We start from the raw sequence: 27,776 nt of genomic DNA, 5'->3' as shown, positions 1-27,776 counted from the left end.
TGACATCCTTGTTGAATCTTGCCACTTGAAGGACCGCCGGCTTCGGCTTTTTCAGGTAGGAGAACAGTGGTTGGTAATCGTTTCGTCTAGTTCGACAACAGTGACTACCACCCTAGAAACCGCCTCACTCTCGGACATCCAGCACAGTTCGGCTATGGCTGATACAGTCTGCTCTGCTCTCGACTACTGCTGTTACCTGGCCAGATGCTAGCAGCTCGAACTTCTCCGATGCGTTTTTGTTTTATAAAGTTTGAGTCCATCTCTTGGTCCCAAAAATAGTCCAGGGAAAACGTCCAAACGTCCACCTCAACGAGCTAGTCCACCAGGGTAAGTATCTTATTTAAAAGTGGGAGGACGAAATCTGAGCAGATGCTTCAGTTGATCCCCCCTCCCCTCCCAGGTTCGGTTATTCCTAAATGATAATCAGCGGGCAAATAGATCTTCGTCGTTTCTGGACCATTTTGACCATTTGAATGAAATAATTTTTACCTGGTTTTTTTTTTAATGGACCCTGAGACCGTTCCTCGCGCAGTTGTGAAGGACAGACAAGCTTTATCAAGAAGGTTCAATATCTTATTGATCAAAGTCATCTTACCAAAAGTGTAAATGTAATTGAGGTATGTCATGCAATCTTGAGTAAATACTAATTAGACAACCGACGAATATTTTCCAGGAATTCGGTCCCATTAGAGCTATAAGATTATTTCCATTTATAAGCTAAGCTCTACTCTCCATGACAACTCACTTTTCTTTTCATCCGATAACGCACCATGCATGGCGGCACACGGAACCTGTCCTAACTTAAATTTATCCACATGTTACTAAGGTAAATAGATACGATAAAATATCTAAATAAAACAATATAAATTCCGAGAAAAACTGTTTTGACCCCTCAGATAGATCTCCCAAAAATCATCTTTTTTCAAATTCAAAATGGAATTATTTTAATTGTATTTTAACTTAAATTTTTCTGTTGAAAAGTATCTAATCTTTATTTTAGTATTATTCAATCTGAGAGGTGAGAAAATTTATAATTATTTTCTTAAGATATCCAAGAGGAAAAGTATGTAAATAGTAAGAATCGTAGATAAGATCTACATCTACGCAATGCATTATCTCGCGGATATCTTGTGATAGATCTTATAAATGTATCTGAGTTTGAGATTAAGTGAAAATTTAGTTTGTTATTGTTAAAAGAAATGTAGAAGCTTAAGTTCGAAGATACAAAGGAGTTTAAAGTGTGTTCCTGCAGACTTTAAGTTTTGAGCGCTGAAAAATGAGATTTGCTATTTTTATACTGTGCCACGTTTATATCCTGGTGAGCAATGTAAGATTCAATAATTTTTGAACGCTATAACCAAGTGGAAGATATTAATGCTTACATAAGGATAAGACTCTGCTATCTTGACATATTCTTTGAATGATAGCTAATCTTGGAATTACACTTTCAGTCCTGCACTAATGTCGCCACATCGAAACTCATCCCGACTCCCCATTCACGAATATCTGGAGGCAGCCTAGCTGGAATCAACGAGTTTCCCTGGCATGTCTATATCCTAGCAAACGGAGATGGGATTGCTTCAACCTGCGGAGGTTCGATATTGTCCGAAACCTGGGTCCTAACAGCAGCACATTGCACTCATGGATTCCTGAATTTGGATCTATATTTCGGCTCCACGGATGTTTACTCTATGCCCACTATCATTTCGTCCACATATTGGATAGAGCATAGCCAATATGATCCTTCAAACTACAACAATGACATCTCCGTAGTACAACTGGAATCGGCCCTCAATTACACCCCCGGAATTCAACCGATGAATCTAATATCGCCAAGTGAAAGTAGCAATGACTTTGTCAATGAAGTAGCAACAGTTCTAGGATTTGGATACACATCGGATCAAAATCCGCAGGAGTCATCCGATTTGCTCTTCACGAAAGTTCTGATAGTCCCTAATACGGATTGCACGGCAAGGTACGGGGCAGATATTGTTACAGAAAAGACCCTGTGTGCGGTGGGAAATGCTTCTTTGGACCACAGCATCTGTAGCGGAGATTCGGGGGGTGCAATGGTTATAAAAAATGAGAATGATGATTACGTTCAAATTGGGATCAATTCCTTTGTCTCGGATTTAGGATGCACAACTGGATGGCCATCAGGATATGTTCGCGTTGGTTCCTATTTAGAATGGATCAGTACTCAGACGGGGATTCGAATGGATACTAGCCCCACCAATGTTAAATTTTCATTAAATAGGAGAGCGGTTTTAGGGTGAAGTGCAATATGTTTGCATTATAAGAAAATGTGATTAAATTTCTGGCTTTGTTCTAAGTAATTAAACATGCTAATGTGAAATTGTAATTTTTACGGCTTTAATTGTGATTTCATCGATATTACCATCAAGTGAGAACTGGGGACTGTATATCATGCCACCAGATTCGCTACGAATATACAGCGCTGACAGTGTGCTGACAGTGTAACGTATTCTCTCCGACTATAGCTTCGAAAAGTACCAACGGGGTTGTTATGTATAACAACATCCAGTTAACGATAAAAAGAGTCCCCACGTCCGCCGTCCCACAGAGTGATAATGGTCGAGTCTACGGACTGTCAGTCTCTCAATCTCATAACCCCAGGTTCGAATCTTGGCTCGTCACGGATGTTTATGGTCGCCTTTGTGTTGTCTCGCTGTTGCAGGTTTAACATCTGCACAACATTAGTGTGATGGCAACGAAAATGAAGGATAATGTCAACGGAAACCTAAAAATAACAATATTAAAAGAGACCTGCGTGGAAGCCATATACTCAATAAAGGAGTTAACCGGTCACATAGGATTTTCCCCGAGCCACTGAGAAAGCCGTCTTTTTTTACTTTTTTTGGGAGTAAGTGAATGCGTCCACGCACACAGTATTGGGCTCCCGCAACAGTACGCTTTCGGACTACCAACGAAACCCCTCCCTGTCATCAGAAAACTAGCCTGAAACCGTTTGACACATTACTTCAGGCTAGCCCTCCGACTCTCCCGGCTTTGGGAGCCTTCAAGTCAGGAAATCACCTTCACACGGGAGGGGAGGAAGAGAGTTGTTAGTTCAGGGAACCCCTTACCATCCGGTCCCTCCGCCGGTCGAGTTCAGTCTTCTTCGCAACAAGAAGAGCCCGAAAATAATGCGCAACACAACTCCAGTTGCCAGCGCTCTTCAGCATCTCTCTGACAATGCTGTCTGGAGAGAGCCCTGTGCCTGCATAAAGCTGCTGACGAAAGCCGTCCCACCTTTCGCAAGAGAAAAAAGTGTGTTCAGCGTCGTCCGCCACTCCATTGCAGAACACATAATCAGGAGATCGCGGTTTCCCAATCCTTTGCAGGTAAGACTGAAAACATCCATTCTTGCTTAGAAGTTGGGTAAGGAAGTAATCAATCTCACCGTGCATTCAGTTCAGCCACGAGTCTAAATTGTCGATAAAACACGCAATCCATCTTGCCCTTGGCTCATTTTGCCAAGAGAGCTGCCATTCGGTAAGAGTGCGTTACGTTCTTCACAGGCAACCACCTCTCTTAAGGTTTCGCCCTTGCGGCGGTAGATAGCTTTGCGCTTCTTGGCAAGGAGGGCAATGGGGATCACTTCCACGATCACCAGCACGGCCAGTTCTGAGACAGTGCGATGAGCAGACGCCACTCGGCTATTCCCATTCGTACCCTGCATACCAGCCATCCAATTTTGATTTTCCCGCTGCTTCTCGGAGTTTCCTTGCGTATTGCTCGAGGACTTCCACAACGGCTAGTTTTTAGCTTCGACCATTTACAGAGTTGATACCTATTTTGGCACTGGTTATCTCTGGACATTCACGCTTTATCGCTTCCCCCACTTCTACCTTTTCTGTGGGGTTGTGAAGATCCCGGATCCGGATTTGTAGAGAGCAGATGAGCTCTAGGCTAGAAACAAGAACCAAGAGGGGCACAATAAGGTTTTAGAATTGGAAGGGAGCGGACCGCATTAGTCAGCAGCGGATGTACTCTCAGGGACACAGCCCGGACGGAAAGGTGCGTTCTCCGCATTGTGTGTTTTGCAATGGAGTTGTGGACGATGCCCACCACACTTTTTTTTTTTGTGGAAGGTGGGATGGGGTTCGTCAGCAGCTCTATTTAAACACAGGGGATCTCTCTCCAGACAACATTGTGGAAGAGATGCTGAGGACTGCTGACAGGTGGAACCGTGTTGCCCATTACGTTCGGGCCCTTCTCGTTGCTAAGAAGATAGAACTCGACCGGTGGAGGAGCCGGATGGCAGGGGGTTCCTTGAACTGACAGTTCCCTTCCTCCTCTCCCCTCCCGTTGGTGAAACGAATTCCCTGATTTGAAGGCTCCACAAGGCGGGAGAGTTCGGGGGCTGGCCCGAAGTAATGTGACAAACGGTTCCAGCCTAGCTCCCTGACGATGGGGAGGTGTTTAGTTGGTAGTCCGACGACGTACCGAATCGGGAGTCCAACACTGTGTGCGTAAATGCATTCACCTACCCTACCCAAAAAAAAACAGCCCGGACGAATCAGCGCTTGCTCGGGGCAACGCGGTCTACTAACATCGGTTCAATGCACACTACCCGACCATGTCACAACTACCACCTTTAGCAGAGCTAGGCTTACATTACCCCATCAACGTCGATAGAGAGCTGTCGACGGCCCCGAAAACGTGTGGCTCGCAAAGTTTTTTAATCCGCCCGTATTTGGATTGCCTAAAGGGGTTGTGCTCGTCTGGGAATCGAAACATGACATGCATCCCTTACTCATTGGGCGAGTGACTTTTTTTCTGGCCGCAGCATTTAGGTATACATAGGTTTGGTTCAACCGTCGCGGAGAACATGTGGGCCTTTAAAGTTTTTGCCGTCTACCCGTCAACCCTTCCGGTAGTCGGCGATAGCTGTTTTTCGAGTTCCATTCGCCCTTGATCTCCATACAGGTTACCTGTGGTATATATTTGTATAGTCCTCCCTAAATTGTCAGCCAACTCATCTGGCTTAAAGGTCGCTCACGTGAGGTCCACTTTAGACCCCCTCTGAAAGTGTGGAGATCACAACATTCGCGTGTAACACGTCCAGCCTCGTGAATACTTCGAGTACACGCCCCTCCACCCCATTGACAGATCCAAGTTCAGATCAGTTGGGCAAACAGCCGCCTGTTATAACTCCAAACTATATTGAGAGTTTAGGAAATTAAGAAAAACAGGGTTGGATTAGAGGAAAGATAGGATTGTCCACAATTTTAAGACACTAGGACGTGTAAATGAAACCTATGGTGTAACATATTCATCCCGCATTTGAAAAGCGGATAAAGCCAATCAAGAAAGTCAAATCAGTCGAATTGCCGTTAGCTTAAAAAGAAGGAGTTGTTCTTCGTTGTGGCGGAAAGGGGAGGAAAAGCGAGAATCCGACAAAGTGTTTACAATCCGGGAATAAAGTGGGAGATCTCTTTCTGAGCCAGCATAATTAAAGAAAGTCGAGTATCTATTTTTTGAAGTTTGGTATCCGAAATTGAAAGGGATGAATATTAGGCAATAGTCCTGGGATCGTCTACCCTGCAATGGAGAAGTTGTTGTCAAGCTAGGTGTAGCGAGTACCGGACATAGTACTCCTAACCCGAAACGGTCGAAGTTGGGGGTCAGCTCGAAAGCAAGGACTGATAAGAAGGTTGGTTACCGAAAACCGGCTATAAACTGAGGTCCACTGGAGTCCTGCTCAAGAGCCAGTACCAGAAGACCAAGCATATTGCGAAGAATAAGGAGGCAGATTGTGAAGGATAAGGAGGCCGGTTCTATCGACGAGGGGGATGAAAAGAATCTCGCTAAATACCCAGGCAATTATTAAGGAATATAACAGTAAACGTCTGGCAGACGAGCAGAAGGCGAAGCCCACCGCTTTTAAACGCAATTGACCTCAATACGAGGTCGAACAAAAACAGAAGCGTGGTGTGGATCTGGTGAACCTTAGGAGCTGCTGGTTCGAACGTACTTCCCCACCAGCGAGTGAAAGTCTTGCTTGGATAGTATGAAGCCACCCCAGCCGTGTGAGACCATCAAATCCGTAATTACCGAGGATAAGACTGGCTGGGCTATAACCAGTTTCTCCGTATATGCTATATATCTCCGAGCCCAGATAGTATAATGCCAGTCATGCTACAGAAGCAGCAAGAAGGGGTTGTGACCGTGGCTTATCGAGATTTACCGGAGCTGTTCTTTTTGGGATACGTACTATTATTTTGTAGACGCGAACAAGTGCTTTTCATATCGAAATGGGCAGGCGTAACCATGAGTCCACGAAGGATTTTCGACCAATCAGCTTCACTTCTTTATTTTTGGGGACCCCAGAGCCCGTCGTGCGCAAGATGCGGAGTTGGCATAAATACAACCAAAACGGAACTGATGTTATTCACTACCGAGGTAAGGGTACTCATATTCTACCTCCCGCGGCTGAATGAAGAAAGATTGTTTCTTTCCTCCAATGTAAACGTAAAGTATCTGGGTGTAATCCTGGATCCAAAGCAAAATTGGAGTTTGAAACTTAGAATTGAGAGCTTTGAAAAGGAATGAGGTGTTCGCCTTAGGATGGTTCTCTAGATGTACATTGGATGTGCTGCGTCCCATCATATGGCTATACTGTATGGTGGCAGATTCACGTATGCAGGTGCTATAGGGGCTGTGCAGTCCCGTCCGGCAGATGCTCTCAATGTACTCTTATACCTCCTCCCTCTTGACCTCTGTATTAAATACGTTGTAGCGTGCAGTGTTATTAGATTACCTTAGTCCGGATGCTAGACCGCGACTGTCAAGGGTGGAATCTACTCGCACTACTTAATAGCCCCGGTTTTAGACGGCAAGGACTTACCAAGTTAAGGAGGATTTGGCCTACATATAAAAAACCTGATCGCGAGAGCTCTTGTTCCAGATGTGCATACGAAATTACGGCGATCTGCAGGGGCACTGGTCAATAGGGGGCAATGTCCATAAACTCTGCATACCCTACAATTCGCATTGCCGAAACTGCGGAGAATAGGAGGACAGGCATTTCCTTTGCGATAGCGCAACTCCTGTTAGAATCAAGCTGGACACTAGGTAAATCATTCACCTGAGAGAGATCTATAGTTGCAGCGTGGGGTAGCTGCTTTTTTTCGTGAATACTACGGGCTGACTCTGAAGATCTGAGCAGACTGGACTCTGCCTCCAAGCTCTCATAACAGCTGTCAAGGTCTTAGGAGTTTGTGGCATCCAAACAGATGACCACTGATACCTACCTACCCTGTAGGATCGGTTAGAAACGTGCAAAGGCGGGTGGTATCATAATTAAGGCAAAAGGGGCGGGAATTTAATTAAAGCGTTTAAAAAGAAAGTTGGTAAGGTCAGGTAGATTCGAGGCAGTGTTATAAGGTGACCGAAGTATGTGGTGAACCATCAGCTGTCATATCTTCTAAGGATTTTAGGGGCAAGTGACATAGGACAGCGGAACACAGTTAAAGTAAGGTCTCTTTTGAGAAAAGGGATAAAAAGGCTCTCTTTTCAAAGGTGCAGAAAGTAACATTATTTGAGATTTTTCTTGGAAATTTCGGGTACCGTGAAAGGAAGGTAACATACACAGTTGATAAGAAGATAATTAAGAACCCCATTGGGATCAAGCCCGCTATTGGTTTTAGGATAATCAATGCCAAACTCAAGGACGCAGTAAGATCGGGGGGGGGGGGGGGAGGAGGGAACGCTGAGCGATTGGATATTTTACATCTACAAGAAATGTAGAAGAGGGAGAAGATGTTAAGGAAAACACGAACTAGGTAAGAACAAAGTAAATAAGAGAATTGTTCATTAGAAATGCAGTGGAGTCATGGAAGTTGATGGAAATCGTGAAGGATTTAGTATCCTTACGGCAATTCTGAACCTGGGGTCAAATCGGCTTGAAATCTCCGCGCATTGGAAAGGTTTGGCTCTAAGCAAGTATCGCTTATGTGCCTTTTCTATAATTGATTTCATGGAGGATAGGAGCACAGATATATGGACAAGAAGGAACCTAAGTGGGGATCAGGAAGATTGTTGTGAAAAGTGTGACGAGCTTCATCGCCCCTTAAGTTAGCTAAGTTAGCTAATATGCGATCCCAGTTGATTGATGCTAAAGTTAGCTGAGAGTATAGAAGTCGGTCTTGAGTTAGGTCGACGGAGCTTCGCTTCGGTTTTGACATAAGAGGATGCTCAAGGAAATTGGAATGGGCACTACTTGGAGTTTGGACATACGAGGATGCTCAAGGAAATTAGATTGGGCACTGCTTGACAAGTTTGGAAAGGAAGAAATCAAGAGTCTACTCTAAGACGTTCTTGGTGGCTGGAAGAGACAGAAGGCGAAACCCGGCAACTTCTTCATGCCGTAATCTAATCCCTCTGATATGGACAACGGTCTTTTTTTGACGTAATTAGCAAGTTGAGTAAGAGCCTTTTCGATACTATGGATTCCTTGGATAAGAAACGGATCACTGATGAGCTGGTGGAATTAGATGCCAAGAACTTCCCGCAGGGAAGAGCAGGTAAGCGTGATGAATGAACTAGGATGCTAACGAAATGCCAATCATAACGTTTTATGCGTCTCTGAACGTGGATCTCGAGGTATGATGGAGGGGTGTAATTGAGCTTTTCCTATTGACTCAGTTCGAGATTGAGTTTTTGCTGGGCCTTCTGCAGACTCTAAGGAGGATCATCAAAAGCTTGAGGTATGGAAGATTGCCTACTTCATAGTCAGAATCTCCTGACGCTTCTGGCGCAGTTATCAAATCCAGCCGTAATCCTCTGCTCTTACTAATTGAGCCACTATTAGAGAGGCGCGCTATGCCGGCGGCTCTTGATGGAGGTTTCAACTAGTACGAGTTGGGAGCGGATTATTTGGCGGTTAGTAGTGTCACCCAAAACTTCGCACTCCACTGCTTGGATGGTAGAGGATACTATCATTTCCTCAATGGAATTGGACAGTTATTACTTTGGGAGCGCTGCGTATGGCAAGGAGGGTTTCCTTTCGACGTTAAAAGATATAATCAAGAAAGAGATAAAGGTGCAGACTGGTTGATGCTGTGGCTGGATACCGTGTTTATTGAGTTTGTAACAGTGAAAATGCATCATCACAGTGCCTAATCGTATGGCAGGAAAAACCTCCAAAGAAGATAGTAGTAGCGGATAGGGGTAATGGTAGATGGGACGGAATGAAAGCTGGGGTGATTAGACCAGTTGATGTCGGGTAGATTTAAAACTCACTAGACGAGGAAAGGGAGGGACGGAAACGGGATAGTTTGCAATTCGCGCAAATTGTCAAATCATCCTTAGTACAAGCGGGTAGGGAAAGCACAAAGGAAGTACACAGAAGAAACCTAAAAGTATTAGGCGAAGCGAAACGTCTTTTTTTTTAGTCTTGGTCCTGTTTGGTGGACATGAAAGATAACAGAATCGTATGGGTGGCAGAAGGGGGTGTAGATGGGTTTAATCTGGAAGGTTTGCTTAATTGGCACCCCCAGTTGACTGACGACGTGCAAACAGACGATAGATGCTGTTGAGCATAGATGGGTAACTCCCAGTTTGGATCTTAAGCCCTTTCCATTTTGTTACAATAATCGAGTAGGGAAGACGGAATCAGTTACATAGACAAACGGGTTGCTCTGAAATTTATCAGTCGATTGGTGGGCTCGTAAGACTTGATGAGCACACTCGGGTTTGCCCTCTCTTGTAAGTTTGACAAGGGTGGTAAAGCTGAGCTAACTATGCTTTTGCTGTACTCGAGTATATCGTCTGACTAAGAAGCGTACTCCAAGCTGGAGAGGAACTGGTGCATCGAAGATAGCGGAATCCATGTCAGAAGTTTAGACTGTTATGTTTCGTTGCGTGGTTTAGTCTGGAGGTTGCGAATTTTGACCCTTACGGGCACACGTGAATGAAACAAGGTTGAAGACTTTTTCGGAGTAGCGTGAGTGGCTTGTTGTGCTATAGGCAATGCAGCAGGATTTTGAAGAAAACCACCGAGTATCAATTGTATCAAAATTGTACACTTTCTAATGGTTTGAACGAAGCGAAGTTTCCTTTGAATTGGTACTAGTTCGCTTACTGGCATATACAGCCCTTACTTTATTGCTTCCTAAGGGTTCACAACTCCAAATGTCGAAATGTATGTATCGAGATTAGGTTTTTTGTAAAACATATTCGGAGCAGACCTCAGACATTGTCATTGACAGGCTGCATTATCTCCCCCTGTACCTTGCACTCTGAAGAGAAGAGAAGAAGGTTCTTATAATCTATTTTTTTTCACTGCCTACGCGAGCTTATTAAAGTGCTGGTAATACGGTGGTTATCTCTCAGTTTGGTCATAGGGAAGGAACCTTACCACAGTTAGTGCAATGCTCTCTCTCTTGTGAAACCTTGGTCGACAAAGAAGGCTTTTTGTTTTTTCTTTGACTTTCCGGTGCAATGATAGCTTTGTTATGGCTGATAAGAACGTCTATTAGTTACCCTGCGGTCCATATTTAAGCGGCAACCGAAACGTGTAAGGGGGCCAGCTACCCCCGGTTTCGACTGTGCAGACGGCCTCTGATCGATTGAAAACTATTCAGCCATCCGACCGACCTGAAAGGAGGTAAGCATACCGGTACGTGTGCGGGTTATATATACCAACTTAACGACTCTAGACGACTGTCACTGCGGGACCTTCAGCTATGTTGGTTGCAGGTGCTATTCTTTTCTCAACTGGGGCCGGCAATGGCTAGTTACTATGTCAAACTTTTAAGTTGCTTTGTTTATGTAATTTATTGGAATGCATTTATGTTAGTTGCTAATGCGTGACTACATAACAAGCGGAACGAGAAGTGCAACATTCAGATTAAACGAGCATAACAAATTACTTGTTCGTCCCTTTAGATTCTTGCGCTATATATAGAAGCCTTTGAAGAGCGTTCGCCAAACTAGAAAATGAAGTCTATTTTCTTTCTGGTGTGCCAAGTTTGTGTTTACACAAGCAATGTAAGATCTTTATTTTAAATTACAAAACCGAAGTAAGCAAGGACTCTTCATAAATTCCTTAGAACTATCCAACCTATCTAAGAGTTCCGAACAAATTTCTTTCCTCAATGTCGCAATCCTTATGTCCTTTGATAGATTCGTCCACTAATTTCGAAATTGTAATTTTTAGTGCTGTGGTAGTGTGATCCCTATAAACTTAATAAGCGGAGGCGTGCCAGCTCAAGCCAATGAGTTCCCCTGGTACGTGTATATCCTATCAACTGGAAACCAGAGGGCATCAACGTGCGGAGGGTCGATATTGTCTGAGACCTGGATCCTTACAGCAGCGCACTGCATTGTTGGGTTAAACGAAAGTGTTGATTTATATTTTGGTTCAACGAATGTCTACACCTTCCCCGTCATCATTTCCGCTAACCATAGCGTCGCACATGAAGGGTATAATCCTATAAACAAAAACAACGACATAGCTGTGGTGCAGCTGGAATCGGCCCTAAATTTCACACCTGGTATTCAGCCTATAACTCTTATACCGCTGAGTGACATTAACAATGATTTGGTTGATAAAGTAGCAACTGTTATGGGATTTGGATATACATCAGATGTAAATCCGCAAGAATCAACGGATCTACTTTATACGAGAGTTTCGATCATATCTAACGACGTCTGTAAAGAATATTACGAAACCGACATTGTTGCGGATAGTGTCATATGTGCTAAGGGATATACTTCAAAAAATGACAGCATATGTCACGCAGATTCAGGTGGTCCAATGGTCATTAAAAATGATGCCGATCAATATATTCAAGTGGGGATAGATGCATTTGTATCTACTAAAGGATGTACAGTTGGGTATCCATCAGGATATGTTCGAGTTGGCTCCTTTTTAGAATGGATCAGTAACCAAACTGGTATTCCGATTACTGGCTAGTTATATTTTATAGTTTGAAATAAAATGGAAGCTGTTTGGCAATATATGATTGAAAAGTTGGTAAGGTTTCTGAATATTGGACTTTAGGGTCGGTTGACGAGAACAAAAGAGATGTTGCTGATAAATGACACTACCAACTTGAATGCACATCGTACTAATCAATGTTGGATGCCCACCTTTCGTGGCTCCTAAGCGCATCGTTGGCGAGAGGGATGGTGTGACGGGTGAGCGAACACTACACCGCAGTGACCACCAGACCATCTTTCTCAATATCAGAAATGGGGGAGGTGGCGGTCGGGTGAAGAACAGAAGTGGAAAAACCAGGATAGCTGGGTCGTTCACTGGAGCTTTCGAGGAAGAAAATTTCCAGGCGGCTTTGCATGCAACTCTAAAATGCTACGACGGAAGTTCCACTTCAGTAAAAATTACTGGTGGAACCAAGAAATTTGGCTGTTGAATCAAGGTGAAATTCATTTACCCACAAACTGCCGGATTCCTGGTTCAGACAGACTACTGGCTAAAACAACAGCAGCAAAGGCTAACTCGTCTATTGCAAGGATGATGCCAAATATTGGAGGCTCAAAATCTAGTCGCCGGCTGGTTATTCGGGGGGTGGTGAAACCCATGCTGCTATACGCGGTTCTTGTCTGGGCGTTTGCCCTGGAAAGTTCATCATATCGGTCCATTGCGCTGAACGGGTGCAGGACATATAGGACAGTATCTAGTGAGGCAGTGGATCTTCTAGCGAATGAGGCCCCGTGGCTTCACCGGAGAAGGAGGGCGAATCCGGCCGAAGTGATTACAGGCATCTGGACAGTCACTAGGAAGAAGCTGTACAGGAGATAGGAGCAACGGTGGGATTGTTCCAAAAGGGGCCACTGGATCAATACACATTATTAATTTGTTAGTAATAATAATGGGAAGGGACTCGCATCAGTAACCAAATATGAACAAAGAGACATTGAGCAAACTTACTCCAGTGCCAGTTTTTAGTAGTGAGCAAGCAGGCTTCCCATTGCCTATATCCCTCGACTGTAGTAGACTGTATGCATGAAGATGTATGGAGAAGCAGACGAGTTGGGCAAAAGAAGGACTAACACCCTTGCAACCAAGAGGATCCCAAAAAACCAAAAGGTTATGTCACTCGAATCAGGACAGGGATTAAAACTTTCGAAGGAAACATCCAAAGCACTAACGCCAGCAATGAAGTCAATGTCCAATTAAAAAGAACGCGACCTAGTTCAATCGTCCAATCGGCAGATCTAAAAAAGGCCAGAAAGAAGATAGAAAAAATGGGGTCCACCCCAAGGCAATATCATTTCTAGCACTGGAGGTATGTCACACAGACATACAAACAAAGATGAAATGTTACGCCGACCTCAAAAATTTGTTGAGAAATGCCAGCGAGATCCGGAGGCAACAGAAGGGGGGATCTTATGCAGGAGTTGAGAAGGTTTGAAGAGAGCAAATCCGAAAGTTTCCGCATTGAAATATCTATCCAATGTAAGGATTAGACGGGATCACTTCTAAGGCAGAAATTGGCACTAGCTTAGCAGAGCAATTTGAGCTGCATGACTTACAGGAGGCATCTATAGTAAGCTTCAGAAAGGCGGATGGAGGCACACCGACGGCGACCATTAGACGACCAGCAGGGGAAGCGCGCGAGTTGCTGGACGTTGGGACGATATGTATTGTATAGGTAGCTTGTCACCTTAGAGAGAAGATTTCCTTTGTGGAAAGGATCACATGGTCCAGGAATGTGACAAAGATCTCAAGTGCATGCTCTGCGATGCAATGGAGGGCCAGAACAGCAGGCAGACGGTTGGTGTCCTGAGCTTAAAACGCCGATAACAACATTGAGAAAATGAAGTTGAGTCATATCAATTTCAATCACTGTTGGGTTCAAGACCTGCTCTTGTAGAGCACCTATGCATCGGAGGTGAAAGTTGCCATACTAAGCGAGCTCCAAAGAAACCCTAATAATAATATATAGGTAGCCGATTCTACAGGTGGGGCGACTTTGTGGGCATGTGAATGTATGGGGTGGTCTATAACCGAGTAACAGGTCGATTACGATACGTGGTGTGAGGTGCCCAAGTAAGTAGTTCTGGCCCCTTAGCTGGCAATATACCTGCGTCCTAGGTAGTAGCCTCGAGAAAGCTTCTCGGTTAAGAGCGAACCGCAAATGCCAGGTACACGTCGGGATACACTAGGAGTCCCCGGAGCCGTCAACAGTTATCTGTCGACGTTGCTGGGGTGATGTGAGCCTAGTCCTGCGAGGGTGGTAGTTATGACGTGCATCAGGAGCCAGTCCCTTCGGGACGCCGGTCGGTTAGTGTGCATTGAACCGCTAATAGTAGACCGCGTTGCCCCGTTCGTGCGCTGATTCGTTCGTGAATTCCGGGATCAGTTAAGTGCAGGTCAGACCTCAGAGAATAGGGTTAAGGGCAGTCTCCCCGAAGGTACACCCGCTCCTGACTATTGTGGCCCGCTCCCTTACACACAATGCGCTGGTGAATTTTCCATTGAGAATAAACCTAAACAAACAAAACAAGAGTTGAGTGCGTTTCGCGTAGCACAAAAATGTATCGTTCACCGCAGCGATCAGCGAAAGATGCAGCGAAGGCTGACATACCTGATATAACACCGGGACGCCAAAATAAAGAGGAAGTCTTACCAAGTGGTGCGACTTACGGTGCAGGAGCGCAAACTCCAATAGCCTGTAGTCACTCTGTTCCGAAAAAAGTCCAGTCGGAATCGCTAGTCCTGAGCAGATGGATTCGGACACGAACTGAGTGCAAGTGCAGTCGACCCCCCGAGCTAGAGCCGCAGAGGAGGGGCTAATCAGGAAATGCGCGGGGGTGGTCGGCAACCTTCCTCCAGAGAAACGTCAGATAAGGCGCCAAAAACGGGCTGATGGAACTGGAGGAAATATTGGACCACATCTCCTTTTACAGGCGAACGTGGAGAACAGCGGAAGACGATAGGAAAGCAGAAACATCCGCAATCCCCGCCGAGAACGCTGCTTGTGCCGAACAAACTGAAGAGAATCCTTTGCAAAGCAAACTGGGGAAAAAGGAGAAACAGGACGACGTACCTGAAAGAGACTTTATCAAAGTAGTTTCTAGGCCCCAAAAAAACGCGAAGAAGGATAAGTGATAAGAAAACGACTGACTACGCCACAAGAGATCCGTCTCTTTAAAGACAAGGTTGCAAACCAAACACCAAGCCAAAAGACGAGGAAACGAAGAAGGACTAGACCGTCGGCTCTGCTCATTAAACCGACGGAAAGCAAGACATTTGCGCGAGTCCTTAGTGAAATCCGCTACAGGATGAAACCCAAAGACAACGGAGTAGAAACAGAAAACGAGAGGCGGCGCAGTTCTCGTCGAATTCTACGGACTGGGCCCGTAAATGACTAGCAATAGTAGAGATTAGGAGGAGAATAGCAGAAGGCACTGGTTTCTAGCCTAGAGCCTATGTACTCCCTTGACATCCGGGATCTTGATTGCCTAACAGAAAAGGCTGAACTGAAGGAGGCGATAAAGCGTAATGTCTAGAGGTAACAAATGCCCAGATAGATATCACCTCTGGAAATGCTCGGAGCCATAAACTCGCCGTTGTGGAAGTCCCGAGAAAACTCCTTAGCAGCGTGAAAATCAAAATTGGATGGGTAGTATGCTAGCACAAATGTGGATAGTTCCTACCAAGTGCCACAAGTGTCTAGACAATGGGCACATGTCAGCTACTCGCAAAGTACCGGACAGGAGGACAGCAGGCCGAAGATGCACTCGGATAGATTACCAAGCGAAGACCTGCAGTGCATACTGTGGTCTCGGGACGGTGTCCAATCTTTAGGGCGGAACTGGAAAGGACCAGGGCGTGAATGCCATGATCCGCATTTTGCAAATTAACATGCAATCGCTCATCAGTCCTAGTGCAGGTCGCTGCGGAGGTAAATGCTGATCTAGTGTTAATCAGCGAGCGATACCGAAACAGGTACCCGGGTCTCTTGGCATCTCGACTTTTCAGACACCGCTGTCGTCTGTGTTTGGGATGACGTTCGATTTCGTATTCTTGCTGAAGGCCCAGGGAATGGGTTTGCCTCGATCCGGTATTTAGGGATATCGTTTTTTAGCGTTTACCTGACGCTAAATGACACGATGCCGGACTTTCGGTGCCGGCTTGATGCTCTGGAGCACGTCATTTCAGACACGGAGGGTGAATCCTGATAGGCGGTGATTTTAGTGCCAGGGTCCTTGAATGGGGCATGTCTCAGCCAGATTCCAGAGGGAAACGGATTCTGGAAATGGTGGTGAGAAGCGGGCTCGTAATTTTAAACACCGGATCCACGCCAACGTTTCGGCCCCCAGGTTGTGAAAGAAGCATTCCTGACATCACTTTTGCGTCGGAATGTCTGGTACCGTCGGTGGAATGGTGGCGAGTCCTGGAAAACTTCTTGGGCATTGATCACCAGTACATCACGGGGACTTGGCAATAAGTGTGTCACCCGAAAAATCGGGGCTCTGCGAAACCCCAACATACTAAGTACCAACCAGATGGACCGGGTTGATGTCAATAGAACGGAAAGTGTCGATAGTTGCCCCCTTTTCACACTATGAAAAACCAGAAGGCGCCAGGTCTTGATGCCATCTCGGCGGAAGTTTACAAACTGGTATTCCGCTAAGGGCCAGAATTGCTGCGTGGGGCGTTCAAAGTTTGGTTGAAGGAGGTAATTTTTCCTCGTCGCTGGAAGGTGTCCGGACTTACGCTGATCAGCAAGCCAAAAGGAGACCCGGAGCTCCCGTTTGCATACTAGCCGCTGTGCATGCTTGACACGCTGAGAAAGTGCCCGAAAAGCTCATCAGGGATAGACTCGCTGAAGCGATCCGCGCTGCTGAGGAGGACGATCCCCAGAGCAGTTCGGGTTCAAATCAGGGAGATCCACATTGGATGCTGTAATGAAGGCCGTAGATGGGGTTCATCGAATTGAGGCACACAGCTGCCCATCTAGACGGATAGTCCTCCTCATAACGTTTGATGTCAGAAATGCCTTCAATTCCGTAAGATGGACAGATATGCTAGGCTAGAAAACCCATTTCATTTGCCAAGCTATCTCTTGCAGATTATCTGAACATGATAGTCGGCTGAGACTCAATATACCCGAAGAGTTGCGTCTGGTCGGTTATGTAGACGACATTGTGGCACTTGTTGCCGGACGCACTATTGTATAGGCGCGAAGCAGACTTGGCATATTGGTGCGACGAGTAAGTGGATGGATGACTGCTCATGGTTTCAGCCTTGCACTGGAAAAAACCGAGGAAGAATCCTGACCCTGCGTCCCCTATCGATCGGAGGGTTGACTATAGAGTCAACAGCAGCGGTTAAATATCTTCGCTAGATGATCGACTCGAAGATGAGCTTCTTCGAGCAAATCAAAGCAGCAACGGACAGAGCCGTAGCTGGAGACTCGGCCTTGAGTCGGATAATGATGAATATTGGGGGCACTATATCTATTAGGAGACGTCTTCTTATGGGAGCAACATAGTCGGTTTTGTTTTATGGCACGGAGGTATAGGCCCTTGACAAGGAGGTGCATCGTAAGTTCCTTGCTCAAGTACAGAGACGGGGAGCTTTGCGAGTGGCGTCTGCTTATCGCACTGTCTCCGAACTGGTAGCGATGGTGATCGTGGGAGTGACCCCTGTTGCTCTCCTTGGAGCGCAAAGCTATCTACCGCCGTAAGGGTGAGAAATTAAGAGAGGTGGTTACCCGTGAAGAACGTGAGCCCACCCTTACTGAGTGGCAACTCTCTTGCAAAATGAGTCAAAGAGCAGTTGGACTACGCGGCTCATCGACAATTTAGACCCATGGCTGAACCGAACGCACGGTGAGATTGATTACTACCTTACCCAACTTATAAGCGGGCATGGAGGTTTTCAGTCTTACCTGTACAGAATTGGGAAGGCGCGAGCACCTGATTGTGTGTTTTGCAATGGAGTGACGGACGACGCTGAACACACCTTTTTCTCTTGCGAGAGGTAGGACCGCCTTCGTCAGCAGCTTTATGCAGACACAAGGGGATCCCCACACAAAATTGTCAGAGAGATGCTGAAGAGCGTTAACAGCTGGAATCGGGTTGCGCATTATGTTCGGGCTCTTTTTATTGCGAAGAAGACTGAACTCGACTGGCAGAAGGACCGGATGTTAAGGGATTCCCTAAACAAACAACTCCCTTCCTCTCTCTCCCCTCCCGTTGTAAAAGGCCCGTTGTAAAAGGCTCCCAAAGCCGGGGGAGCGTGAAGGCTAGCCCGAAGTAATGTGTCAAACGGTTTCAGGCTAGTTCTCTGATGACAGGGTTGTTGGTTGGTAGTCCGACAGCGTACTGTCGCGGGAGTCCAACACTCTGTGCGTAAACGCATTCACCTACTCTACTTCAAAAAACAACAAAAAGACAGGGTTTTGTATAGTCTGGTTGCTTCTGAGGTCTCTTCTCATCCCTCCCCCTGAAATAGAACGAAACTAAGCTTACAGCTTGTATCAGAGGGGTAATCAAAACACATCCAACGGCATCCCTGGAGACCCACTAGGATAGACTTCATCTGCATTAAAAGATGCTGGCAAGGAGGGCGATTTTCAAAATATCCGGAGTATCGACGAGATGCGGAGCTGCCTTAATCAAAGGAAGACTGATATTTTTTTAAGTGACATCCCGTACTACTGTTACTAATGATAACATGACAGCAAGGTTTCAATTCGATAAGAAATTCAAAACATGTTGAAGTAACGCAGCAAACTTGAAGTGGGTAGCGTTGACGTACAGTTTAAACCAGCAGTCGATTATTTGGTACACTACAAGCGGCTATGAAGGTACTTAGGTTCTATCAGGTAAATTCCAAACTGGTTTGGGAATGCCTTAACATACTGAACATGCTCAGCTGGTTGAATAAGGTCTGGATACTCTGCGTTGGAAGGGAAAGAGGCTGTGGTCGAGCTGACCAGGAAAGGAGTGGCGATGCCGCTAAACAGGCCAGAGCCATTCTGCACAGGCGAAAATGGGTTCGTGGACATGATATTGAAAAATGAAGAGGAATGGCTGAGGGCACTGTACCGAGTGAAGTTACCAGGAATGGAACAGTCCAGGATGCCTATGGGGGAACACGAACCCATGCGCTTGAGAGATTATTTAAATCTAGCCGAGATGAGCCTCCAGATTATAGTTGGAATACTTGCTGGTCATTGCAGGCTAAACTATCACCTGGGGATTTAAGAGATGTCAACTTGCGCAAAGTAGGCTCAGACTCTTGGGAGAATACTTAATATCAGACACCAGGAGGAAATGTTTGGAAATATAGAACATAATAGAGTTCCTATCGGTTATAGGCCTCAACGACGTACTATAACTTATAGGTATACAGTAACCAGTAAAGGGGCACAATATTTCTTTTAAGACGCAGTGGGATGACCCTTGCCAATATTGTTAGTATATGATATGACGCAGACAATTCTGAAAGATCTCATTAACTTGACGAACACCCGAACTATTACTAGGTATTCGCCACTTGGATGCCGGGTTACGACCGCTGAACCCCATCTCTGAAGATCTTGTCAACACTATCACCACGTCTTATGATCTGGTTTTTGATGGTACCAACATTTTTTACTATTCACCAGTGTCTTTTCTGCGTCAAATCATTGGCCAACTCAACCTTACAGGGAGATTTCACGCTGCTGTAATACAAGCACAGACCCTTTCCAGAGGTAGAGTAGCAGATTAGCACTGAGATAACCCCTAGCCTGTTGGATGCATCGAGTGGAACTCTTTTCGGGAGGCTTTTTATTAACAGTTTAAGGACCAATTAGATGGCTGGGGTATCCGTGAATTAATGTGAGACCACACCCAAGCCACAGGTGACGATTTTGAAAGTTACCTTAATATCGTGCGCGCGCTAACTGGTCGGCCAAAAAAATTGCTTAACGAAGACAGATTGGTAGAGCTACAACGTCGTGGACGGAATTCGGTGTACAGAGGTAGCTTCATTACTTTCAGATTAGGATGACGGAGACTCTATTTGCAAAATGGAGACATCTCTTAAGCAGGTACTTTGACCAATCACATGATTATTGTGCTGAGTCTGGAAAGGAAGTGGGCATACGATGCATCTCAGGAAATTCGATGATTCCTTGGAATATGGAGGTGATATCAATGGTTATTACCGAATTAAACTTTGTTGTCTGCACCGTTGACAGATATGGTCCAGAAAATTGCTAGTTTGCAGGTTAGGGATCTTAATAAAGTGCGCTTGAATGGATTAAGGATTTTCAAGGATGCTGGTTCGGTTCCTTCTTTCCGGTCACCTAGTTCAATCTATTTCCATTGCTGACCTTTGGAGAAATAAACCTGTGTATAGGTCCGCGCTTCAAAGTTTCCAGATTGCTTTCGTTTTCTGAATGGCAACTGTATAATTTTCCGCCGTTTATATTAAATTAATAGAAATCAATTAATTATATTAGATTGTTTCATAAAATAATAATTAAATTAAATCAAGAATAATAAATTGTTAGAACACTTTTTCATTATGTTCAATTCAAATTGCTCGTGATGTGTTTGATTGAATTTTGATTAGCATTGGATGTGCATATTCGTTCAGAAAGTTCCAAGATCGTCATCCATAGGCCATAATTAGTTAGTCAAGTATTTGCGTTCAGCGAAATATTTTCTGACTCCTTGCTTTCAACTGTATTGGAAGAGGTCATAGCGCATCAGCAAAATTAGTAGAAAGAGCGGGTTGACCTTATATAATGCTGGAAAATGCAACTAATCCTTGCATTTTTTCTTTGCTTATCTTGCTGCTGTCAGGTATCTTTGTGAGTGGTAAGAAAGTAAAAATATTATTACTTATTTGATTTTCCAGATTCCAGTAGTAACCGCTGATGAAAACAACGAAAATGCGGAGCTGTTGAAGGAAAGTCAACCAGTGATTAATTCGACGCTTGTAGGCGACAATCAGGTATACCAAGTTCAAAAAGATACTATAATAGTTTGCAACTTGTATCTCATACAAATATGTAGTGCCCAAGTTTAAAACAAGTTTTTGTCAGTTATCTTATTCCTTTGCACTAATCGAAAAGGTACACTTCTAGGAGGATGTTGTTGTTCGAGTATCCGATGGTCAGCAAGCCAAAGAACGTCAATTCCCCTGGCACGTAAGGATCAAATCAGTTAAGGACCGGGAGGCAATATACTGTGGGGGCTCCATCATATCTGCGGATTGGATTCTTACATCAGCGCATTGTACTTTTGGCTTCGAATATTTAATTATTACCTATGGCTCCATCTATTTCAAAAAGCTTCCACATAAAACAGCCTCTAGACGTTGGATTATTCATAATGGCTTCAGAAAACGGGAAACTCATCACGATATTAGCCTGGTACGCGTGAGGAAGCCTATAATATTTTCAAAGGATGTTCAACCTATCAGCATTGTTCGGGGTGATGATACCTTAACGGATTTTGCCGGCCAGAAAGCTATAGTTATTGGATTTGGAGCCTCTGAGAAGAGACGCACATGGTCCTCAACTTTACTTTACAGTATTGTACGGATTATATCGAAAAAGGACTGCGAAAACTATTTTGTCCAGGGTATGGTTGGGGCAGATATTATTTGTGCACAAGGATATTATTCCAACACAGCTGGTAGTTGCGCTGGAGATTCAGGAGGGTCGTTAGTTATGAGGAAGGATGACAATTCGTATGTTCTAATCGGTATAACTTCATTTGAATCTCAGTTTGGATGTGGACAAGGCATTCCAACTGGCTATACACTTATAGGGCTATATTCGACTTGGATCCGAAAGATGACAGGCATTCCATAGATTAGACTTAACACAGGTTTACTATGTAGAAATCATTTTTTTTTATGAAAATTGTCTTCAAAACACATAACTAGAAATTCGTTTAAGAGTTGATTTGACACTCAGAAGATATGATGACAGTAAATTTCCCGAAGATAACCTGTGTCGTTTGTTTTTAATCGGGAGGTGCCCATTACGTTTCAAGAAAAGGGTTTCCGAAAGGATATTTAATGAAACTGAGTTGACTGAGCTGTGGTTATGTAGTATGTATTGATGGGAACTTACTCAACTTACCTGAAGTCAACTTTGGGTCCGTTCAACAGTTCGACCAGCAACAACTGCCTCAGCGTCTTTTGCGTAACGACCAGGCGTAACCTTTCTGGTATGTCGACTCTTAGCAGGCTATCGTAGGAAACGTTCCAGTATTCATAGGGCGTGGACGTGATTTCCATACTACTGTGGCCCCCTAGCTGCTTATAGAGCAGTATCTCAGCTAATCCCTCGATATCTGCATGGGTTAGCTTGGTAGTAAGTCTGGCCGGAACTCCAACTTATAATCTTCTGGTAGGATACAGCCAGGACCTGGAGCCTTCTTATTTTTCATGATAAGAACTGCGGTGAGTCCTTGACGTCTTCCTATTGTCATCGATCCGTATGGAATGTCTGGGGAATAATATCCGTACAATAAGGTTGATCTGGTCGGTATTATGTTAAGTATGCAGGGTTTCCGCAGAATACTAATTATCCAGGTGACAAGCTATAACCAAGTCCCCACGGATTCCCATTTAGCTCTTTGACTATGATTTGTCAGTCGCGAGCTTTGCTTTTATTTATCGCGCTGCGGTCAGCAAAATCTGCGTCCACCAGAAAATAGAAGGGTTGTCAGACTGGACCTCTCCGGGCCTGGACGCTTCGCAAGCTGTTGTTATTAGGTTCATTATTTGCGATTTGCTGGTGATCACTTGGCGAGAAGTTTTCAAGAGCATGATATCTATCCACCGATGGTGTCAGAGATTCCGACGCAAAAGTTATATCAGGGTTATATATATATTATATCCTTCGCAGCCTGGGCACCGAAACGTTGGAGTAGATCCATTGGTTAAAACTACGAGCCCAGATTTAGGCGCCATTTCCGGGATCCGTTTCCTTCTGGGGTCTTGGTAAAATATGTCCCATTCAAAGGCCCTAGCCCTAGGCCCCTCCATCCGTAAAACATGATCCTCCACAGCATCGAGCCTGTGTCGCAAGTTCGATATCGTTTCATTGGGCAACAACCTGAAACCGAATGTTGGCTCAAACCCAGATGGTAGCGCCACCCGATAAGTCGAGACGTCATGAAGTCGGGTCCGGGTCCAGCTTTAGAGAGCTCTAAAGAGAAATGCGTTAGAAACTAGTGAACAGTCGCGTCCTAACCCTTTCTAGTTCCACCCCTAAGACTGGAAACCGTTTTGAATCCGCAGTGTGTGAAATATTCTTTTCAAACAGACCATGATTCTTCCAGTGAATGCAATTCTCGTTTGCATTACAAGCCTTTGCTTGGTGAACGCATCTACGGCATTCTGTTCCCCTCTCGGGACGCTGGCAAATTTCAGATAGTCCATAGTGCAGGCAACTATAATCTTAGTAGAGGTTACCAGCATGCGTACCCTGCATGCTATCCATCCAGTTTCCTAACGAGCTGCTCGGTTTGGTACAACGAGTTTTTGACCTCGTAATTCACAGAAGTGATACCTATCCTTGTTTCCTAGGAGTTACTCAAGATCTCTGATTTTTAGTGAGCAGCAGTCCGTTAACCATTCAGTATAACGTATGGAAGGAGCTTATGCTCCACTTTCTTTAGACTTCATCTTATAACGGATTTCACAGAGAGCTACTGCAAATTTTTTACCTTATGTCAATTTAATGAGCAGAGCCGACAGTCTAATCGTGCTTGTTTCTTCGTATTTTCTGTTAGTGATTTACTATTCGTAACCTTCTTGCATTTGGCTGGAAGGATCTCTAACAGGGTACCATGTTGTTTCTATTTGTTCCTCTTTGCCTTCTTTTCTTTGGGCCCTGGAAAAGTCTCCCTCAGGCGAGTCTTTTTCTTTCTATTTTTTCCCCAGTTCACTTTGCAGTGGGCTGTCTGTAATCCGTTTGGTGCCCACAGTACTCTCAGCTAGTAAGTGCGGTTGTTTCTGTTTTTCGTGGGTCTCCCGCTGCTGTCCACTTTCACCTGTAGAAGGAAATGTGGTCCAATAGTTTCTTTAGTTCCATCAGTCCGTTTTTGACGCCTTTGCTGACGTCTTTTACGGGAACGTTGTAGAGCGCAAGCGCTTAACCACTGTAGTGAATTTCCTGATGAACCTTTCCTCTTCGGCTGTTGGTTAGGAGTTGACTGCTCTTCCATTCGGTTAGATTTTATTGGGGCTCTTTCGGAGTTGGAAAACTGTAGGGTATTGGAGTTGTCGTCCCCATGCGGACAGCCACATCACTTTGCAAGGCTTTGTTTTTACTTGGGGGTTATGCCAGAAATTTCAGCTTTCGTGCCTATTTTGTTGGGCGCTGCAACGAGCGACGCATTTTCGTACTGCGTGTGAACGCAGTCAACTCTTCCTCTTTCTCTGCTATTGCATGGATTTTTGAATTTATTTTTGTTCTCAGTGAGAATTTTTACTAGTGCATCGGGTGCAAGGGTCAGCAACCGGTGTACTCAGTTACTTTGGGGCCAGGTCTAGGCTTTGTTGATCCCGGAACTCACGGAAGGATCAGTGCTCGTCCGTGGTAAAGCGGTCTAAAAATACCGGTTCAATCCACACTACCCAATTCCAATTCCTGATATTAGTCGCAAGTATCTCCTTGGCAGTTCTACGGTCTCATCGTCTCGTCGGCGTCAGCAAAGAGCTGTCGCTGTTGGCTCTTCACCGAGAGGCTTTCTCAAGGCTACTACTACTGGCTAAGACACTGGCTTCATGCTGCTGACCTGTTGGTAAGATTTCCACCACTGCAGTCCTTGTGCTTTTCGACTTCACAGATCTATTGGTTTTCCCAGGATTCCTTTATTTATCTATGAAGTCACATCTCTGCTTGAAGGAGTTCTCCAGCGCTTTTTGAGATTGACGTATTGCCCACTATGGAGCATCCTTTCACTTCGATATTATCTTGCAATCTTCCTCGAATCAATCATTTATGGTTAAATATGTTTACGGCCATACCAATGATAACATGCTTCAGGTGATTGTGAAGGTCATTTGTCGATGCTTCATCTTCATGGCGTCTGGTAATCGTGATCATTTTGGTATCCATTTTCCCCGTATAAGTGTTACGGTGGGCTTTGTCGAACCAGGATCAACATGTCAATGAAATAGTGATGCAAGTTAATTTGGTTCAGAGTAGTCACGTCTTGAGAGGCCCACGTTTGTTTCTGGATCTCTTTTAATGCAAACCAGGTACTTCTTACAACCATTTCGTGTGACACTGTCAGTTGAATGATCCTTGGTAATTTTATGCAAGCTATGCTAGTTGACGCAATTTATCTAGTTTTTAGACCACAGCCATTAAGAAACAAACTTCAGGGATCGTTATATGGAAATTGAAATCGGATTTGGTAGCACAGCTGTCTGTGGCGTTTAACTAGATGTCTCCCAGGTTTTTTGGTACATCCTGGGAGTAAGTCCGCGCTTTCGTCCGGAACCCAGATAACTTCTTGACCAATATCCTATTAATCCTGAAGTGATCTCTCTTAGTAAATCAAACGGTGATGAATACATTGTCAGGAGTCTATACCAAACTCTACTCTGTAAACCCACAAAAATATGATTGGTTATACCTCTAAGGACATGACCTGGAATTCCTGTATTAAATTAGTAAAACTGATCCAAGTACAAATCGGTCTAATCGGCATCCATTGTTTGAAATTGGAAGCAAAGAGGGCAGCAATGAACTGGACCCGATCAAATACAATAGTGTATATGTAGCTCGAAGGATAAGGGGGTGAACAGATTCTTCAGTACTCAACTGAGAACCTGCTATCTAACTGGTGACAGTGGCTCTTTTTTATGGAGTAATACTTTCGAATCAATGGCAAGAAGTGGTATAGAAGCGATAAACTGAATTCCATATGTCAACAAATTCTGGGGGTGAATCTAATTTCAATTAAATTGGTCATGAGGTTTCCCTCGATTTCTTGATTAGAAATGGCTTTACTTGATTGAAACGATATGAAGGCGATATATCGAGTGAACTTATTAAGCTTGCATGAATGCTGCAATATCTTTTATGAGCAGTTTAAGTTTGCTTTTTTCCTAAGTCAGAGTTTTGAATTTCAGAAGGCTATTGGCCAGTTCAGAGTATCCCAGCAATGGGGACGAAAAGACGATCTAGAAGAAAAGTGTAAATATACTGTTTAAGGGCAATTGGTGAAGCTTTGTATGCAAGCGCCTTCGATAGAATATCCTTCAGCATAAACTAATCTTTCTTTGGATTATTCATTGTCAATCCATCAGGGAAGCAGCCGTTGAAATGACAGAAAACCCATTTTTTGCTTACGTTTTCTCTCTGATGGGACTATTTCTGTTAACCAGCAAAGTAAGTGATGTCAGAGCACAAAAGATACTGAGCTCGATTGGTTGTTCCTTCTTTTCACAGGGAAATTTCACCGAACGCATTTCTGGAGGTCACAGAGCTGAACCCAACGATTTTCCTTGGAATGTATTCCTAGAAGTTAGTAACAAAGATGAAATTGGGAGTTGTGGTGGTTCAATTATATCTAAGAGATGGGTACTTACAGCCGCACACTGTATTCAACCCTTTGATAATATAAGCGTATCTTTCGGATCGACAGATACTTCGAAGTTCCCTCATAATATAAAATCCCATGAATTTATTGTTCACGAACAGTACAGTCCTTCGCCATTGAGAAATGATATCTCCTTAGTCAAATTGGAAAAGGATGTAAAATTTTCATCAGGAATTCAACCTGTTAAATTAGTACCAGTCAGTGATAGTAAGAATGATTTCATCAACGTCGTGGCCATTGTTATGGGGTTTGGATATAGCAGTCATGACTTTAAGTTGGGAACTGACCTCCTTTACACACATGTGAAAATCGTACCCAGTTCACACTGCGTTGATTTTCCAGAGAGTCCTGAATTGTCAAAGATTATTTGCACAGAAGGATACAATACGATGTCGGATGGTACGTGCGCTGGTGATTCAGGAGGAGCACTGGTTGTTAAGGACCATAATGGAGACTATGTTCAGATTGGAATAACTTCATTTGGAGCCGATGGATGTGCACTGAACTCTTCGTCAGGATATACACGAGTGGGATCATACCTGGACTGGATTCATGAGAAAACGGGTATTTAGATGGTGTCGTATAATGCTAGTGCAAGATTGTGTAAAATGTGATTGTTGGCTGAACAAAAGCTGTTTGATTTTAGGTCTCTAAAATTCTGTGATGCATCTGTAATTTAGTGGATTGCTCATGCATGCTAAACATTCCCTTTTACAATTGGGAAAAACAAAAACATGAACTATTCCAACTATACTATAAAAATATGAGTTCTGCTGCTGGGTCAGTTTGGTTAGATAAAATGCACCCAATTGTCCACAAGTCTAAAATTAAATATAGCAGCAGAACAGTAAAATACAAAAAATGTTCGCAATTGTTTCTTTGAATTGTAGCGAAGAAAGTTATAAGTTTCAATATTCGAGGAAGAAGTTTCAAAATAAAATGAATGTGATATTTCTAAACAAAATTTTGAAGGGATGTTAATTTTAATATTGTGTGGATCCAGGAAAGGATACAGGAAAGACCAATTGGAATTATGGAGATAATTGGATGGCTATGCGATGATTGTCTGTTAGTCATTCGCGAATTATTTGGGAATGATATGAAATTTCTGGGGGTGTTAAAACTGTGAGAAGCAACGTATGCCATGAATCGCATTTTGTTTCCCATCCATAGGAAAGAGGGTGTTAAATAGTTCAGCG

At 44.2% G+C, this 27,776-nt stretch overlaps 4 protein-coding genes across 5 annotated transcripts; all 4 read left to right on the top strand.

The window, feature by feature from the left end:
* The first annotated feature begins 1,139 nt into the window (after positions 1 to 1,139).
* Positions 1,140 to 2,349, top strand: LOC119654512 (collagenase-like). Of its 2 annotated transcripts, none has more exons than XM_038059951.1 (2): positions 1,140 to 1,318; positions 1,452 to 2,349. In XM_038059951.1, exons 1-2 carry the CDS (start codon positions 1,277 to 1,279, stop codon positions 2,274 to 2,276), a joined length of 867 nt encoding a protein of 288 aa, XP_037915879.1. In that variant the 5' UTR covers positions 1,140 to 1,276; the 3' UTR covers positions 2,277 to 2,349. The 2 variants fall into 2 exon arrangements, with proteins under 2 accessions (XP_037915879.1, XP_037915878.1); XM_038059950.1 differs by having other exon boundaries at positions 1,140 to 1,327.
* Positions 2,350 to 10,894: 8,545 nt separating this feature from the next.
* LOC119655332 (collagenase-like) lies at positions 10,895 to 12,006 on the top strand. Its single transcript, XM_038061175.1, has 2 exons — positions 10,895 to 11,019; positions 11,189 to 12,006. The coding sequence occupies exons 1-2, from the start codon at positions 10,969 to 10,971 to the stop codon at positions 11,945 to 11,947; spliced, it is 810 nt and encodes a 269-aa protein (XP_037917103.1). The 5' UTR covers positions 10,895 to 10,968; the 3' UTR covers positions 11,948 to 12,006.
* An 8,398-nt stretch (positions 12,007 to 20,404) lies between these two features.
* LOC119655126 (collagenase-like) lies at positions 20,405 to 21,959 on the top strand. Its single transcript, XM_038060855.1, has 3 exons — positions 20,405 to 20,805; positions 20,861 to 20,956; positions 21,090 to 21,959. Exons 1-3 carry the CDS (start codon positions 20,758 to 20,760, stop codon positions 21,819 to 21,821), a joined length of 876 nt encoding a protein of 291 aa, XP_037916783.1. The 5' UTR covers positions 20,405 to 20,757; the 3' UTR covers positions 21,822 to 21,959.
* Positions 21,960 to 26,058: 4,099 nt separating this feature from the next.
* On the top strand, positions 26,059 to 27,520 carry LOC119655056 (collagenase-like). Its single transcript, XM_038060747.1, has 2 exons — positions 26,059 to 26,366; positions 26,427 to 27,520. The coding sequence occupies exons 1-2, from the start codon at positions 26,301 to 26,303 to the stop codon at positions 27,147 to 27,149; spliced, it is 789 nt and encodes a 262-aa protein (XP_037916675.1). The 5' UTR covers positions 26,059 to 26,300; the 3' UTR covers positions 27,150 to 27,520.
* The last annotated feature ends 256 nt before the right edge of the window (positions 27,521 to 27,776 follow it).

This window comes from Hermetia illucens, chromosome 4 (genome assembly GCF_905115235.1).
Source record: "Hermetia illucens chromosome 4, iHerIll2.2.curated.20191125, whole genome shotgun sequence".
Lineage (NCBI taxonomy): Eukaryota > Metazoa > Arthropoda > Insecta > Diptera > Stratiomyidae > Hermetia > Hermetia illucens.
The sequence above is the reverse complement of the archived record's forward strand: the minus strand, read 5'-3'. Positions and strand labels throughout refer to the sequence as shown.

Excerpts from the sequence above, each read along its gene's own strand:
- LOC119655332 (XM_038061175.1), top strand. The coding sequence starts at position 10,969 with ATGAAGTCTATTTTCTTTCTGGTGTGCCAAGTTTGTGTTTACACAAGC. Across the intron at positions 11,020-11,188 it reads TTTGTGTTTACACAAGCAAT|TGCTGTGGTAGTGTGATCCC; the intron begins GTAAGATCTTTA and ends TGTAATTTTTAG.
- LOC119654512 (XM_038059950.1), top strand. The coding sequence starts at position 1,277 with ATGAGATTTGCTATTTTTATACTGTGCCACGTTTATATCCTGGTGAGC. Across the intron at positions 1,328-1,451 it reads TTTATATCCTGGTGAGCAAT|TCCTGCACTAATGTCGCCAC; the intron begins GTAAGATTCAAT and ends TTACACTTTCAG.
- LOC119655056 (XM_038060747.1), top strand. The coding sequence starts at position 26,301 with ATGACAGAAAACCCATTTTTTGCTTACGTTTTCTCTCTGATGGGACTA. Across the intron at positions 26,367-26,426 it reads TATTTCTGTTAACCAGCAAA|GGAAATTTCACCGAACGCAT; the intron begins GTAAGTGATGTC and ends TTCTTTTCACAG.
- LOC119655126 (XM_038060855.1), top strand. The coding sequence starts at position 20,758 with ATGCAACTAATCCTTGCATTTTTTCTTTGCTTATCTTGCTGCTGTCAG. Across the intron at positions 20,806-20,860 it reads GCTTATCTTGCTGCTGTCAG|ATTCCAGTAGTAACCGCTGA; the intron begins GTATCTTTGTGA and ends TTGATTTTCCAG. Across the intron at positions 20,957-21,089 it reads CGCTTGTAGGCGACAATCAG|GAGGATGTTGTTGTTCGAGT; the intron begins GTATACCAAGTT and ends GTACACTTCTAG.